The sequence below is a fragment of the Pyrus communis genome, chromosome 12 (genome assembly GCF_963583255.1).
Source record: "Pyrus communis chromosome 12, drPyrComm1.1, whole genome shotgun sequence".
Lineage (NCBI taxonomy): Eukaryota > Viridiplantae > Streptophyta > Magnoliopsida > Rosales > Rosaceae > Pyrus > Pyrus communis.
Window position 1 is genome coordinate 2,561,863 of NC_084814.1, and position 12,057 is coordinate 2,573,919.

The 12,057-nt window shown below is 34.8% G+C and overlaps 1 protein-coding gene across 1 annotated transcript; it reads left to right on the forward strand.

Annotated features, from left to right (window-relative positions):
* Window positions 1-1,590: 1,590 nt before the first annotated feature.
* LOC137710489 (probable xyloglucan endotransglucosylase/hydrolase protein 30) lies at window positions 1,591-4,834 on the forward strand. The gene is made up of 4 exons (XM_068449525.1): window positions 1,591-1,974; window positions 2,142-2,242; window positions 2,440-2,648; window positions 4,066-4,834. Exons 1-4 carry the CDS (start codon window positions 1,746-1,748, stop codon window positions 4,592-4,594), a joined length of 1,068 nt encoding a protein of 355 aa, XP_068305626.1. The 5' UTR covers window positions 1,591-1,745; the 3' UTR covers window positions 4,595-4,834.
* The last annotated feature ends 7,223 nt before the right edge of the window (window positions 4,835-12,057 follow it).

Sequence of the window (12,057 nt, forward strand, 5' to 3'; positions counted from 1 at the left end):
GTTTATTCTCTTGTATGGACCTCCCGATTAGAATAATAACAAATATGAATAAATTAGTTAATTATAAATGGAATATCAGCTTTAGTAATTTTTCTTTTGGCATAATCAATTAAACCCATTACAACCCCACAAGGATCCATATCATATTTGTTATTTAGTTGTTTGGATCTTTATTCCTGTGCATGAATATGTAGTTGTTAGATTTTGTTATCCATCACCTACTGTATATGTGACATCCCACATCGCCCAGGGGAGTGATCTTTATACGTATATTCCCATTTCTACTTAGCACGAGGCCTTTTGGGAGCTCACTGACTTCGGGTTCTGTCGGAACTTCGAAGTTAAGCAAGTAGCGCGCAAGAGCACTCCTAGGATGGGTGACCCACTGGGAAGTACTGTGAGGGCGTGCTCAGGACCCAAAGCGGACAATATTGTGCTACGGTGGTGGAGCGGGCCTGGGAAGTGGTCCCCCCTGGGCCGGGATGTGACAATTTGGTATCAGAGCCTAACCCTGGGCGTGGTGTGCCGATGAGGACGTCGGGCCCCTAAGGGGGGTAGATTGTGACATCCCACATCGCCCAAGGGAGTGATCCTTATATGTATATTCCCATCTCTACCTAGCACGAGGCCTTTTGGGAGCTCATTGGCTTCGGGTTCCGTCGGAACTCCGAAGTTAAGCGAGTAGCGCGCGAGAGCACTCCCAGGATGGATGACCCACTGGGAAGTTCTCGTGTGAGTTCCCAGAAACAAAACCGTGAGGGCGTGGTCGGGACCAAAAGCGGACAATATCGTGCTACGGTGGTGGAGCGGGCCTGGGAAGTGGTCCCCCCGGACTGGGATGTGACAGTATACATTACTATCATTTTATAATATATATACACACACTACTGTATTTTAAATAAAATAAAAGTTGCTACATTCTAATGTATTCAAATCTCTTTTAAAATTTAAATTCTAGTTTGCATTGTATGTAGAAATTTACGACTCGTTTAGAAGTGTTTTTAAAATGATTGAAAACGTTTTTTATGAGAGTACTTTTAGAATCAATCATGAGTAAAAATGCAAGTGAATCTTGAAAAAAACACTTGAAGTGCTTCTTGTAAGACCATAAATACTTCCACTAAAAACGCATTCGGTAATTTAATAGTACTTTCAGACAAGTCTTTATAATTTACAAAATTTGATATGTTTGGAGAAATATTCAACAACAAAAAAATGTGTCCAGAAATAATATATCGCAGAAATAATATTTCTCACAAAAAAAAATGACACACCAATATTTTTTTTATTGTATATATCAAACTATAATTACAAAAATGTAGAAATTCCTATACTACAAGAAGTTTGCCAAATATTTTTCTTTTTGCAAGTTGGTTGTAACCACCATGGACCAACTTCTTTTTGTATGTAATTATTTCTCACAACCATCAATCACCACCGTCCAGTGGCAATCGGGTAATACCCCAGCGAAATATGGGCATTCTCGAACATCCGCAATAATTAATTAAAACATTCAATGGCTAATCAGCAGCCGCAGGCTGACCGTATACTTTCTGCCCCTTTCTTTCTCTCGTAACCTTTGCATTGAATTCCTCTTGGCCTCTTAGCTGCTGGATATATATAAACAGACTTTGGAAGAAAAATCGAAAGAGGTGGGATCGGATGAGAGAGAGAGAAGTTTAAACAAAAATAGGCAAATATCGATCAAAATTTGAATCACAAAGAAAAAAAAATATCGAAAGCAAATGGAGGGGTTACAACGTTGTAGATATTGGTTTAATGGAGTTTCTCTCTTTTTCCATCCTTTGAGGTTGGTACTATTGATCCTTGTGTGTTTTGGAAACGTAGGCGCAGCTTTCTATAACCTGACCACCATCCCCTTCGACCAAGGCTATATCCCTCTCTTTGGCGACGGCAACCTTGTCCGCTCCCCTGACGGAAAAGGTGTTCGTCTCCTCCTTGATCGCTTCACAGGTTCGTTCTTTGTTTCTTTCCTTCATTTGTGTTTTGCGTGCGTGGGCACTGAGAGGCTGTATTAATAGTTTTATCATTTACGATTCATAATTTGGAATTCTCTAATTGTCTCTTGAAATACTCTCTTTTATTCATACTAACGAATTCTTTATTTTAAATTAATGAAGGTTCTGGCTTCATCTCCTCCAATCTTTACAACCATGGTTTCTTCAGCGCTAACATTAAGTTGCCATCCGATTACACTGCCGGTATCTGTGTTGCTTTTTACGTAAGTTTTCTTATTATTTCCACGTAACACAAGCATATGTATGGTAAATTAATTTGAAACGACCTTTTTTCTTACGTAAAAATGATCCGTTTTTTGTTGGGAGGAAATGAAGGGAGATTCGTTGATATTTTCTAAATAAGTAGATGTAATTATAATTTGTTTCTAAATTTGTATGGCTGCGATGACCAAACAAACAGACATCAAACGCGGACGTATTCGAAAAGAGCCACGATGAGTTGGACATAGAATTCTTAGGGAACACAGAAGGGAAGCCATGGAGATTCCAAACCAACCTCTACGGAAATGGCAGCACCAACCGCGGCCGCGAAGAGCGTTACCGCCTCTGGTTCGACCCTACCAAAGACTTCCACCGCTACAGCATCCTTTGGACCCCCGAAAAAATCATGTATGCCCGATCGATCCTTTTCTTTTTCAATTCTCATCTAATCTAGTATTAATTTCATTTTCCTCTTAGTTTTGTTTTGTTGTTTTTCCTCTCTAGAGAAATGTTTTTAACATTTGTTTTTAATTTCCTTCTGTTCATGTTCGTTTCTGTTTGTTGATTTTTATTTTTATTTTTTATTTCATTCAATTCAATACTTAAAAATAAACAAGAAAGCGTAGAAAGATGAAAAGAAAGTTTTGAGAAAGTTTTAGTATACCTATGGATCATGATGATTCTTGTTGTTAACGCTGGTAGGCAATACGCATGCTTTATAGACTTTGTTGTATGCTTTATTTGACCTCACGGGAGGCCATACACACTTTGGGATTGCGTATGGGTTGCTTCTACTTACTAGTCGATAAAAATACGTCTCTCTTTTAGACCTAAAAACATTACATAAATTATAAATGATATATCTCCTCCTCGTGACAAAGTCCAACATGTTGTGTTTGTACCAGATCAACCTATGAATTTAATCAATTAAATGATTGGTAATGTAGAATTATATATTGAATTACAGGTATGGACTAAAATTTAATAGCAAGATAATGTCACATATTTATTGATTAAAAAAACGTCACATACTGAAAGTGACATTTCTTATGTGTGATGCACACAATACTTTATGTCATGTGAGGAGTATATATATGAACTGAAATATGTTATTCTACAAAGTCACTGTGTAAAGTTAATGTACGACATTGATGTATTAGTATTTGAAAACAATTACAACAAAATTGGATATGATAAACACACACTAAATTTGTTTAATTATGGTCATTCTCTTAGCTTGATTTATTTGATATAATAGTCATAAATAAATAAAATATGTGATAGGTTAAACAGATTGCTTGAAAATCAGGTTCTTATACACAATAAGTTATTTAAAAAAAAAAAAAAAAAAAAAAACCAACTGGTTGCTTCACCACGAAGATCCACTTTTTTGGAGTCTGGAAAGACTCAAAGAGACATTTCAGTCTCCCTTTGACCACTATTGTGTGATTCGCAAGCCCCAAAAATCGAACTCTAGATGTGCAATGTGGAATATGAGTTTGAAATTCGTTTCCCACCATTGTGCCACTGCATAGTGGTTAATAAGTTATAAAATTCTTGAGTTAAAAGAAAGAAACCGTGTGAGAAAAAACATCCCATGTTTGAAAAATGGGAGACCATATTTTGTTAGGCTACCAAACTAACGAATGCACCCACCATTGAGAATCATTGCCTACTTATATATTTCAATATCTATGCATTTTTAAAATTGTTTTCTTATAGTAGTTATTGACGTAGAAATGGAAAGGGTAATATATAATTTATTTTTAATTTTTCTTCCCATTATAATTGTGATTAAATATACGACTGAAAATTCAACGTTCAGATTCTACGTGGATGAAGTTCCAATTAGAGAGGTGGTGCGAAATGAAGAAATGGGTGCTGACTATCCTTCGAAGCCAATGTCGTTGTATACGACTATATGGGATGCTAGCAGTTGGGCTACGTCCGGTGGGAAATACAAGGTGAATTACAAATATGCCCCTTTCGTGGCAGAATTCATAGACCTAGCCCTAGAGGGCTGCCCTGCCGATCCAATCCAGCAAATCCCTCCTGCTGAAGCGTGTGCGGAACATTACACCCACCTCGCCACCCAAGACTACTCCGTCATTACGCCTCAGCGGCGAGCTGCTATGAGCAGATTTCGGCAGCGTTACATGTACTACTCATATTGCTATGATTCGCTGCGTTACCCAGTGCCACCACCCGAGTGCGTTACCGTTCCTGCTGAGAAGGCACGCTTCAAGGACACTGGCAGGTTGAAGTTTGGCGGCAGCCACAAACGACAGTCCAAGCGGAAGTCCCGCAAACGCAACCGAGCCGTCCCTAACTCCGACAACGCTGCAGACATGTGATGATGGTACATGGATCACACAGTTCAATTTTTTCAGACATTATTTACGATTCAATTCATACATCTCATGAGTCATGCATGTAAATTCAACCCTAGCTTGTACTAGTGTACCATCATACTCCACACGTTTGTACATCACACACTGTCTCTCTCCAATGTAAGTTCAACCCTTGATGTGTTATTATTGATCATTAGTTTTCCAATCTATTGGATGGAATATATGCAGGTCTTTTTTTTTTTTTTTTTGCTTGCCTCGTGTAAATTTTGTCCGGAATTCAAATCTCGTTTAAGGAAAACAAGTATCTTGCACCAAAGAGTGTTATCCTCGAACCAGGTACGAATTTCTATACAACCTATGTTCCATTGTAGTGCAAATCCATTAGCACGTTCTCATGCATGTATAAGAAAATATGAATGAGTAAAATGAGCTATCGAAGAAATTAAACTGGATAATGGAAATGACGCCTTCAGTTTGAACCTCAAATTCAAATATGAAACATTCCTAGAGGAGGTTCAGCCTTGAAGTTGAATTTAGATGGACAAAATAAATCAAGGGAACTGGATTACTGCCTGAAAGAGGACTGATAGAACCGAAAGGAGAGAGATTGTGATTTTCGTTAAAAATATGTAAGATTTTTTATGCAGTGCTTTGTGATGTCGTATTAAAAAGCGAGTTTTCCGTCTTCTCCACCCTCTCACTATATAGATGAACGAAGACCCAGAAGCTGAAGAACAGACCTACAAGCAAGCGGCTTTACAGTTTACAGTGATTTCACACTGTATCTTGTTCAACAGATGGAAACATCAATTCCAATCAAGTTTGTCATCATGAATGTTATGGGTGCTATCATCAGAGACGTCCATTTGAAGTTATAGAGATCAACAAACTCATCATCATCTGGATCATCCTCACCTCCATATTTTGACGTCAAAGAGAAAGAAATCTCAGTCACTACAATCCGAGTTCAGAAGCTTAAAACAACGACCATCTCGATCCGGCTTCAGAAATTTAATACAATTACCATTTAACCATCGAGATGGTGATTAATTTAAACACATATAAGTCTTGTAAGTTTGTTCATTAAAATGAGACTTTAATTTGAGTTTTAATATAATACTTTAGATAAGTGACTTCAAATTTTAATGTTATTCAACCATTAAAAATAGTATTTTGGATTTTGACTCCAACCATATCTAATATACGAGAAAAACTTGTATGTGTCTTAACTTGCTAAGGACAATGTTGAGACGACACTACTATTCACTCAAAACTTACCACTTGTTCAAATTTAAGCATGAATTTCTAACGGGTCCTACCATACTCTATGACTATAACACAACTTTGAGGAAAAAGAACTCCTCCACCCATACTCTATAGCACGGTTTCGTAAATTTTTTTGAAGTTTCAATTGCTGAACTCCAAATTTTTTTATCAGCCATTTTCATTTTGACTAATAATTCGAAGTTGGCACCTAGATTTTTTTTTTGTTTGATCAGTCAGTTTCAAATTTGTAATCTCTGTCAGATGAGCACAAGGATTTACCAACGGTTCATGTCTAATTGACTTTAATTTGCAATCTCCGCTTGGGTTTTCTCTTTCTTTTTTCTTCCTAAGTATTTTATTCTATTACTTTTTGTTTTACCAAATCAGGACTCTGTTTATGAGTAAATGTTGAAATATCAAGGAGATATTCTTGGTGTGCGGACTCTCCTATGAGACAGAGAACTCAGAGGGAAGGGGGAAGACGGGGTACAAAGAGTCCACCTACTGGATGTAAGCCGGGGTTTTTTTTAGTTCCCTTTTCTCAATACAAATAAATTAATTTTTTCGTGTTTTTAAATTATTAAGTTCGAAGTGTTTTTTGAAGTGTAATTTTATCGAACTCTTACATGTCGAAACAAATAATGTTTCTTATATGAAGTTAGAGCATATTTTTTTGATGTTGCCTTGGGCCTAAATTTTTTTTGGACCAACCCTGCTATTTTCCGTGCCATATATTGAATATAGATTTCACAAAAATCCCTTAATTTTGATTTCATGAAGAGCCATATCCTCGTTTTTCGGTATCATACAAACTCCATGGTGCGGCTATTACGGGCCTGGGTGACTAGCGCACGTAAGAGCAAATTTAGTGGAAAGGGCAAGGGTTAAGGGTTAGAAGCTTACTCGACCTCTCAAAATATCGTTATTTATGCAATTCAACCATCTCACAATTTTGTTGTTCTAATGGTGTGAGAGATTGGAGGTTAAAAAGTGTTAGATGACTAGTTTTTATTAGCTACCGGTTTGTTCCTAAGTTGACCTTTCAAGGGCCGTCTGGCAAGATTTGGGGTTAAACTGGCTCCTTGAGGAGCCCTGAGTTAGTTTAGCTTAAACTAGATATGTTCCATTAAAAATTGAATTTTATCGTTTAAAGCATTTTAACCTAAACTAGTTTGCATGCATTAGATATACTCGACACACCAAGCTAGCTAGCGCACAAGAGATTTTATGTTACAGGTAATACATCTTGAATATGGCTTATAAATTTAATGAAATGTTTCATAAAAATGGTTTTGTAATGAAACAATTATATTAACCAACATGAACGACACCTCGGGGACGTCTCATAAAATTGGAACGACAATAACAAATAGGATCATGTATCATCTCTAACCGAAGGGGTTATTCTTTGGTTGAAGATATGGTCATTTAAAAAAAGGACACTTTGGATGCGGTCCATGGCTATCGGTATTCTTTGACTGAAACCTTGTTTGTTTTTTAGTTTTTTTATCGAAGTCCTTGACATTAGTGTAATAGTGTAAGTTACTATATTTTTAAATTAAAAATTAAAAATTGAAATTTGTATTTGTTTATATTAATGAGATTTTAAATATAACCCATAATTTGTGGGATTAAAAATAATAAAATATAAATTATACTCTCTATTATATTGTGTGTGTGTGTGTGTGTGTAGATATATGGTTACATTCATCAAAATTAAGAAAAAAAAAAACTATTGTACTAAAACATGGATACATTCTTCAAAACACACACAAAAGAGAAAAAAAATAGAAGAAGAAGAAGAAGATATTGGGCTTAATAACATAGTAAATTTATTTGATTAAACTTGATATAGATACATTCTCAAATCAACGGAAAAAAAATGTACCCATATAAGTTTAAAAAAATTTGAATGGATTTTATATTAAAAAATTGTACATTTTACATATAACAAATTGGTATATTTAAGAATGGGTACATTTAAGATTAAAAATAATTGAAAATTATAGAATGGGTACATTGAAGACTAAAAAATTGAATCTTTTTATAAAAAAACTAATGGGTACAAACTTATTCTAATTTAATTTTTTTTTATTTTGAAAATGTTTGAATTGAAAATTAATTAGGAGTTTAATAGAGGTGTGAGTATTAAAATCCTAAATCAATTAATAATTTTTATTTAAAAAAAATATGCAATAAACATGTAAACTCATTATCACATTAATGCTAGGGATTTCAATCAAAATTTGAAAACTAATAAGATCTTAGTCAATGAACATTAGTAACTAGGGAACGAATACTAATTTTTCCTTTGAAAAAAATTAAATTTAGATTATTGGAAGAGGTAAGGGAGGGGTGTTTATGAAAATGATGTGAGAAATAGTGTCATTTAGGTATTTATAGGAAAAATAAATTAGAATTTTTTATTTTTTAATTTCGGCCTTAAAAAAGAAAGGGCCCATTAAATGGGCTACCTGGCTGGCTAAGAATGTAACATCCCACATCGCCCAAGGGAGTGATCCTTAAATGTATATTCCCATCCTTACCTAGCACAAGGCCTTTTGGGAGCTCACTGGCTTCATAAATGCTCATATACTTGGAAACAGATAACAATTCTCCTCTATCTCAAAACATATAAAACTAGAAATATTATAATGAATTAATCTTTCTATCATAAACTTTAATCATACACATATGTTCATGCATACAAAAAGGTATCCGTCAATTTTAACCTTCAATTATTGTAAGTGTCTCAAGGCTCTTACAAATACAATAATGGCATCTCCATACCTTAAACTATGTATTTATCAATCAAAACCAGAAAATGCTACACACATGATCATATTATAGCTTCCTTGGAGAAAATTTTGTATCTAGTTAGCACTATTATGGCCATGTGCTACACCCTGGTTTCATAAACATTTACAAGAGAAAACCCAAAAAAACTCTTGGTAGAAGTGGCACCACTCCTTATGTTTATACAGGTGAGGTAACTTGTATATGTTCCTGTTATTTGAACATCTTATATTATTATACCTCATTAAGAATTTAAATTTCATCCTCTATATCATAGCAGTATGCACTGACATTTTGGAATAGACTATATAAATTATTCAGTGCTTATTTGAATCACTTATCAATAACTTGTTATTTCCCATTGAACTTTGGTGTAGTTATGTTCTAGGCAAAGTTGGGTTACCATTACTGGTGATTTATAGTAAAGGGTTTCAACCCCATTCCACTAGATGTACTTTGTACCATATCTCTCAAGAGTCCCTTAGTAAAAGGATTTGCCAAATTTTTATTTGACCTTACATAAGTTATGTTAACAACTCCTTGTGTTATTAACTATTTGACAAATTCATGTCTAAAGCTAATATGTCTAGATTTACCATCATATACTTTGCTATAAACTCTAGACAATGTAGCTTCACTATTGTAATACAAAGAAATAGATGGCCTTGGTTGGGGCCACAACTCTATGTCGAACAATAAATCTCTTAACCATTCTGCTTCTTTGCATGAGGCTACTAATGCTATGAACTTAGATTCCATAGTGGAGTGTGATATAACAGTTTGTTTCATTGATACCCAAGAAACAACACCTCCCCCAATAGTGAATATCCATCATGTTGTAGATTTATTATCGCTTGCGCTAATAATCCAACTAGCATCTGAGTACCTTTCTAGTACCGCTAGAAATTGTGAATAAAATAGACCCAAATTAGTAGTCTTTTTAAGATAATCAAAAACTCTACAAATTGCTTTCCAATGTAAGGTGCTAGGGTTGTTAGTATATCTTGAAAGCTTACAAACAGCAAATGCTATGTCTGGCCTTGTGCTATGCAAAGCATACATCAATTCTCCAATTGCACTAGCATATTCAAGTTGAGCAACTTATCTGCCAGAATTTACTAGCATGTTGATCTTAGAGTCATAAGGGGTTGGTGCTTCTTTTATTTGCAAATGCTTATACTTTTGCAATATTTTTTTAACATAGTGTGACTGGCACAATGCAAAACCCCCATCATGTCTCCTTACTTTTATCCCTAAGATAGTATCCACTTCATTCAAATCTTTCATTTTGAAATTTGTATTTAGATACTTCTTAGTTTCGGATATAGCTTTCATGTTGGTCCCAAATATTAGTAAATCATCTACATATAAGCGTATGACAACACCATATTCATCAGTGAATTTAGAATAAATACACTTATCAGCATTATTATGTCTAAAACCATTTGACAAAATGACAAAGTCAAAATTTTCATGTCATTGTTTTGGCGCTTGTTTTAGACCATATAGTGATTTCACCAATTTACAAACCTTCTTTTCATTACCAGGAAGAACAAATCTTTCCAGCTGCTCCATATATACCTCTTCATCCAAATCCCCATTTAAAAAGGCTATTTTCACGTCCATTTGATGTACATATAGGTTATATACGAATGCTAAAGAAAACAACACTCTAATGGAGGTGATTCTTGCAACTGGTACATAGGTGTCAAAGTTGTCAACTTCCTTTTTCTGTTTAAAACCTTTGGCTACCAATCGAGCTTTGAATGTTTGCAGAAAACCATCAGTATTATACTTCCTTCTAAACACCCACTTACAACCAACTGGTTTGGATCCATGTGGTAAGTCAACCAAAGTCCATGTTTGGTTTGATAACAATGAGTTCATCTCATCATCTACAGCTTCTTTCCAGAAAGCAGCATCTCTAAAAGTCATTGCTTCTTTTAAGGTTATAGGATCTCCTTCTACATTTAAAATGAAGGGTATTTTATGTAGAACCTTTTCTTTGTTTCCTTCCACCAAAAATAAAATGGCTTCTGAAGATATAAAATCAGGACCTAAATTCTTTTCTTTTTTGACCCTTTGACTTTTCCTACGTTCTAGAACCTCTTCCAGTTCCTTTCTCTTTTTGGTGCCCGAAACTGAACTGGGATTTTCTTTCGACGCTGATTGTTGATTATGTTCTTCAATAGAACTAGGACTAGGGTCATTATAGAATTTATCCTCAAAGAACTCTACATCTCTTGACTCTACAATGATATTTGAGTTCACATCAAGCAATCTGTAAGTTTTAGAGTTTTGGGCATATCCCACAAAAATACTTTTTATGCCTCTAGGACCTAATTTGGATCTTTTAGGGTCGTGAGACCTATAAAAGGACAAACACCCCAAAACTCTTCAATAATCCAAATTTGGCTTTCTGCCTTTCCATACTTTATATGGTGACTCATGAGTTTTCTTAGGGGTAATTCTGTTTTGTATATGGCATGCTACAAGAAGAGTTTCACCCCATAAATATGTAGGAACATTTGCACTTATGTCATTGAATTAATCATATCAGTAAGTGTCTTATTCTTTCTTTCTACTAAGCCATTTTGTTGTGGAGTGTAAGGTACAGTTTTCTGATGAATGATTCCATGGTCTTCACAAAACAAAGAGAGTTCATTTGAAAAATATTCACCACCTCTATCACTCCGAAGGATTTTAATTTTCCTTTCCTTTTGGTTTTCAACCTCTGCCTGACATCGTTTGAAAAACTCAAAGGCCTCATCTTTATTAGACATTAAATAAACATAAGTAAATCTAGAGCCGTCATCAATAAAAGTAAAAAAAAATAGTGTTTTCCTCCTCTAGTTAAAACACCATTAAACTCACATATATCAGAATGAACTAAATCTAATATTTTAGTATTTCTTTCTACTTTTTGAAAAGGTTTCTTCGTAATTTTAGTTTGTGTGTGGATTTCACAATTTTTAAATGCATAATCTTTATAAGAAATTAAACCATGTTTAGACAAATATTTTAAAGATCTATAATTCAAATGTGCTAAACGAGAATGCCATAAAGTAGAAGAAGAGTCAACAAAATAAACAAAAGAATTCACTTCATTGATACTGAGTTTGAACATTCCATCAAATGAATGACCCTTGCTAACAAATACACAATTCTTTGCCAGTATAAATTTGTCGACTTCCAACACCACTTTAATACCACTTTTACAAAGTAAATTTGTCGCCTCCTCTTTAACAGTCCCCAATTATTGCGATTTTTATAATTTTTAAACATGAATTTACAAAAATGCCCTTCGAGGTAAAGTGTTGACTTTTGTTGACTGCCATGTCATGTCACGTAAGGTTCATTTTCTTGGCGTATCCTCGTAGTACTCGTCCCCATGAACACATGGG

Coding starts and splice junctions, on each gene's coding strand:
- LOC137710489 (XM_068449525.1), top strand. CDS start 1,746: ATGGAGGGGTTACAACGTTGTAGATATTGGTTTAATGGAGTTTCTCTC. Junction 2,243..2,439: donor GTATCTGTGTTGCTTTTTAC/GTAAGTTTTCTT, acceptor CCAAACAAACAG/ACATCAAACGCGGACGTATT. Junction 2,649..4,065: donor TGGACCCCCGAAAAAATCAT/GTATGCCCGATC, acceptor TTCAACGTTCAG/ATTCTACGTGGATGAAGTTC.